General features: G+C 29.2%; 1 protein-coding gene across 1 annotated transcript; it reads right to left on the bottom strand.

Moving 5' to 3' along the window:
- Positions 1–3,279: 3,279 nt before the first annotated feature.
- LOC149538447 (histidine-containing phosphotransfer protein 1-like) lies at positions 3,280–4,538 on the bottom strand. The gene is made up of 6 exons (XM_089802467.1): positions 4,479–4,538; positions 4,206–4,336; positions 3,852–3,920; positions 3,648–3,719; positions 3,443–3,515; positions 3,280–3,336 (listed from the first exon to the last, which is right to left on the bottom strand). The coding sequence occupies exons 1-6, from the start codon at positions 4,536–4,538 to the stop codon at positions 3,280–3,282; spliced, it is 462 nt and encodes a 153-aa protein (XP_089658593.1).
- Positions 4,539–5,648: the final 1,110 nt, after the last annotated feature.

Here is a 5,648-nt window from a genome sequence, read left to right on the forward strand (position 1 = left end):
GACTTTCCTATAGAGGATAATTGAAAAAAAAACCTCACTCTAATATCATGTGTTGATATCATAGAGGATAATTGAAAAAAAAACCTCACTCTAATATCAACTCATGATATCAGACCTTTTGAGTAATTGGTGAATATCATGTGTTGATATTATGGAAGATCAATACTCATGATATCAAATGTCACATCAAACCTTATTAGAGTATTTGATGGATATCATATGTTGATATTCTGGAAGACCAATACTATGACATCAAATGTGATATCAAAGTGGTGAATATCTTTTGATCTCAAAGATATTTAAAAAAAATTCCACATCTAATATTACCAATGGTGTAAAATATGTCTTATGTTTATTCTCCCTAGCTAAGAGGGAATGTTAACATTTGGTAGCTTTATTTAGATAAACTATGAGACTAAAATGCATAAGCACTCGCGCGCGCGCGCGCGCGCACACACACACACACACACACATATTAGTGTGATACATACATACATACATACATACATACATATGAGATATTGTATAACTAGTTGTTATATTAGTTAGATTATAATGGATAGACATGTCCCTTCCATAATATAATCAATAGTAATCTTTTCTATTGAAAATACATAACAAAAACATGGTAGTCCTATTACATTTGTAGTGACCCAGAGAAAAAATCAACAATAGTGAGCAAAAATGATTTCTTCATATTGAAAAAAAAATCAACATATTTTACAATATTTTTACAATATAGGCATTCTCAGTATCATTCTATATGATAATACTATATTTGAGCTCTCCAAATTATAATTAAATCATAGATATTTATTGTAGGAGAATGTAGTATTATAAATTATTTTAAGATATTATATATTACTTTAGAAGTGATTTATCTAAATGTTAAGAGATAATGATATCTATGTGTTATTACCTGAGAAAGAAATTATATTTTACTTTAAAAATAATTTGTTGTTGTCAAATTCATATGATTCTCATATTTTAATGTAACCAATAATATTGGTGCATGAGTTCAATTTTACCAAAGAATGTCCATTGGTATGTCTATTGTTACAAAATTATAATGACCATATTTTATTTCAAACAACCTATCTTTTCAAATGTACTCATATGACTAGATGACTTTACATGTGTATATGAAGTATTGCTACTTTTACTCACTTTTATTCCAATTTAAATGGAAATTACAAATCATTGATCACTTAAATACTTTCATTCTCAAATGCCTTCATTTGGCTATAATTTATAAATAAATAATAGTCATTTTTATTGTGGGCAATGCATATTTTCAAAATTAATTAAGTATTTTATTTTTATTCACTTTATCTCTATTCATATTAAAATTATAATTTATTGGCCACTTAAACTCTTTCATTCTTTAGGCAAGAGCGACACTTGTGAGTCTCTCATTTGGGAGGTCTTGGGTTCCAATCTACTATAGCTTAACATGTAATAATAATAGTTAATATTAAATAATAATAATAATAAATCTAGGCTTTGATCCATTACCTATCCAAAAAAAAAAAATCTTTCATCCTCAAATATTTATATTTTGCCACCATTTATGAATAATCAATCATTGTACATAAAATAGATTAAAATGATTCTATTTTTTGTACATTATCTCCACAAAAAATAAAATAAATATTTTGAAAAGGGATTGTAAACTAAGACTTACAAATGAATTTCAAATATTGCAAATGAATGGAGTGAATAGTGCTTATAGTTCAAACATAATTTGAAATAGAAAATGGTCAAAGAGTAAGGCATGACAAAATGAGACTAAAAAATATGCTAAAGTTTATACACTAAATCAAACCTAAAAGAAAATGCAATATCATACAAATAAGCTATTTTCAACAATATTCTCTTCATTATTTCTTAGATCCATCATTAATGTTTTTACATGCTTTTTGAAAAGATTAATTTGTAGAATGCTCTTAATAATTTTTTTAAAAAATTAACTTATAGAAACCATATATGTATATAAGAAAAAGAATACAACTTAGAAAAGTTCATATTAGCATAAGGCTAACTAACTTCAGTTAGTTAAAACAACTTTTAAAAAATTACAACAGTACTTGACAAAATTCCTCACTGAAAACAATCCCAAAAAGAGTGAGTAAAATTCTTCTTGCTATTATTATATGAAAGCCATTACAAGTTTATCACAAATACCATATAGCCACACCTGCAAACTATAATGACACCAATAGATACTTACGACAAACAGTGCCACAGTATAAATAGAATGTACAACAATTATAAAAACTTATAGAGAAGTGGCCTACATCCAACATTCCACCCATCAACTAGATGGTTTCGCAATACTGCCCATACTATCAACTTAACTGAAAGAAATGCCACCTTCATTTTCAATGAGTTTAATATCTCCCAAAATTAAGGTTAACCGTTACATCAATTGAATGAGTCTTTTCCTCACGAAACATGGAGAGACAATGCAGAGTATTACTTGTAAAAGTAGACCACTTCTTTTAAAACTGGCAAACTTGACATTCTTGCTTTTTTGGGTACATTTGGTGTCTACTAGTATCTTCAGAAGCAACTATTTTATTAGATCTATCTTAGAAATCAGCCATGGTATTAGATTTATCGTTAGAAGCAGCTATAATATCAGATTTATCAGTAGAAGCATAACTCCTAAGCTCTAAGGCTATTAACATTCTTTGAACATTTCTATACTCATAATGATAATCAATATAAACTTTATGTCAGCAAAGGTCAAAAAAATCCTTTCATCTAAACTTTGGTTAAAACATTGTGATAGGCAGTTTGGTTTCGAATAGTTTGTGGTCTATTGAAAGACTACCCATTTTTATATTCAATACGATCTCCCATATGCAAGAACAACAATAATTTAAGGGTTGACACCCACTAATAAACGACCAAAACCCTAAATACAATAGATAAATGACTTAAAAAACATATTTGCAATCTAGAAATTTAGACGTTGATACATTTTTTGCAAATCAATTTCTTCATACCAGTGAAACAAAATCAAACACTCTCAGAGAAGGAACTCAATCTAAACCTAATTCAATTCATTCTGCAAGCAAATAGATATCATAGTTTCACCTGCTGTTTTCTGACACAAGGATAATTAATTGGTTACACATTATCAAACTGACATACTTTCACTGCCAATCCCTGCCTCTAACTACCAACTGCCCACACAACTTACTAAACATATAACATACTCAAAAAAGTGTTTCAAAACCCTAAATGCTGTTTTTCTATTTCACGTTGCCATATTTATGGCCGATACCATCTTGGCATCCTCCCACCTGCACTCAGGATTTGCCGCTCAATCTGCAATAACGAAACTAAACCCTACTTTAGAACTTGACTGCAAAATAATAACAATACTATATTGGTTTAGATTTTATTCGAGTTTAAGAGTTAAGGTGATAATTGCCTGAATTAGTTCTTCGACCTTGTGCATGAAAAGATAGCTCTCCCGCTTCACTTGTTCAAAACACTGCAAGCACCTGAAAATTTGAAAACACAAACAAATACAAATAATCAACATGATACAAATCTGACCAAATCTTTTGTATAGAACAATTGAGAAATAATTTTTCTTGAAGGCACTTAAAAGGTCTGAATGAGAAATGATATACCCATCTATCATTTTCTCTTTACAGAAGGCACGAAATGTGATGCATAAGTTTCTCACTCTCTTTGCCCCAACACTGTTATTTCAAACCAAATGGGTAATAATGTAAATGAGAATTCAATAGAAGATTAGCTTTAAAAAGTATAGTATGAGCGTTTTTAAGTATCAAAATCAAAATGCTTCAGGTAAAAAAGAGAAATGTGCATGCCGTGAGCTGCTACTGTCCAAAAGAACTATAGAACGATCCAATTTTCTGTATTTCACAGTTTTTTGACGCCTGCATGTTACAATGAAATGATTATGTAAGCTATTATATATATTTGGTTGGCCATTCTTAAATGTTACATACTAAAGAAATAATTAAGTTTAGAAAAAATAAGTCAATTTGATTATTTAGTACTTTTAGTTTAAGAATCAAATCTTACTATATGATATTTAAACCATCCCACTTTTAAATAATAAGAAGCATATCAAAGAACAATAATAAAATCAAGGAAAGAGTATAATAAGAAGCATATCAAAGAACAATAATAAAATCAAGGAAAGAGTATAAAGAACATACAATGCTGTTTGTATGTCACTGAGCGCTAAATGCAGATCATCAGAAAATTGAGAAAGATATTCCTGCAATAAATGGGGATGGTTATCCCTCTGCATCTGCCTCAGCCGACGAAAGTCCTCATCCACAAACCCCTACAACAGAAACAAAATATATTTTATTGTGCTTTCCCATCAAAGTAGAAAACCTTAAACAGGCCATTATTATTCAAAATCTCACACAAGCAAGGAAAATGAAAATGATTGATTGGAAACAGAAAATATATATATACTCAACCTCCGCATAAAGGGATATGATAAGATTATTGTACTGTCGTTGCAACTCAACAGCAGCCATACTCAGCCTTTGCAAGTGAAAATTATGATTGTAATGAGAGTAAGCTCCCTTTGAGGATTTAAAGCTCAATGTTGAATTGTTTGTTCTCCATATACGATTTATAGAGTATGCTCCCCTCTCATGGTCTCATCAACTTTAATTACTCACCCAAAAAAGTAATTTTTTGATTCTATACCGAGGATAGTCTGTGATTTTCTGGGTTTTTGCATGCCAGTTGGGTTTTTTCTAATATAAGCTTATTCTCAATACACACTTATCTAAGATTGTTGTGTTTTAAATACTTATCTCACTAAATAGTATACAAGGATTCTTGAGAAAGAGAATTCATTTATTCCAATTGCAGTTTATTTTATTAACATGCACGAGCCGAATCGTCGAGATTTAGAATATTACTTTTCTTAGATATAAAAAGAAGAATCCAATTCCATTTTTTATTTTGTGAGTACGTAAACATGTCCCAATGTAATTAATGGAAAACCATGAGTTTCTTAGCAAGGCGCAAGCTCTGGATTCACTATTGTGTACTGATTTATGTATCATATATTAATCATCTGAATTGTCAAATACTAATAGGTACACTTATTGAAAAGGGATTATTCGTAAAAAAGCAAAAAAAACCTTATAGAAAAGTAAAAATTTAAATAGATTGAATATCTTCAAATGCTATGGTAAAGTCAGATGGTGGCAAAGTTAGAGTTTGAATTTTAAAAAATTAAATTTGAACTCATTCATGTGTTCTACAAAATTGAAATTGATTATTCTTCTGATGTTGAAATCAATTAATCTTATATTATTTAAATTGTTTGATGGAAAACATGTCTTAAAATAACAATCAAATACATAAAAATAGGTACAAATAGGGATTGGCCATTGTCTATTGATTAATGCAAAGGGGCTTGAAATAGAGATTGAAAAGGTTTGGACCATTTGTTAAGTCTAGCACAAGAGCATGCCATTTGTTAATATGTTATTGCTACTTTTTAAGTTTTTACCAAATTAAGCTATTCTACTATTATGAACACTAAAGTATATATATTTTTTTGAATTTGAGTTGATTAATGTGTTTTACAAAATTAAAATGGATTAGTCTTGTATTATTTAGAAATAGAT

The sequence above is a fragment of the Cupressus sempervirens genome, chromosome 9, assembly GCF_028749045.1.
Source record: "Cupressus sempervirens isolate cs-2001-9-10 chromosome 9, ASM2874904v1, whole genome shotgun sequence".
Taxonomy (NCBI): domain Eukaryota; kingdom Viridiplantae; phylum Streptophyta; class Pinopsida; order Cupressales; family Cupressaceae; genus Cupressus; species Cupressus sempervirens.

Bases quoted from the DNA above. Each gene is read 5' to 3' on its own strand.
- LOC149538447 (XM_089802467.1), bottom strand. From the start codon at position 4,538: ATGGCTGCTGTTGAGTTGCAACGACAGTACAATAATCTTATCATATCC. The intron at 4,337-4,478 runs GTTGAGTATATA...TTTCTGTTGTAG, and splicing joins TCATATCCCTTTATGCGGAG to GGGTTTGTGGATGAGGACTT. The intron at 3,921-4,205 runs GTATGTTCTTTA...TGTAACATGCAG, and splicing joins AGTGACATACAAACAGCATT to GCGTCAAAAAACTGTGAAAT.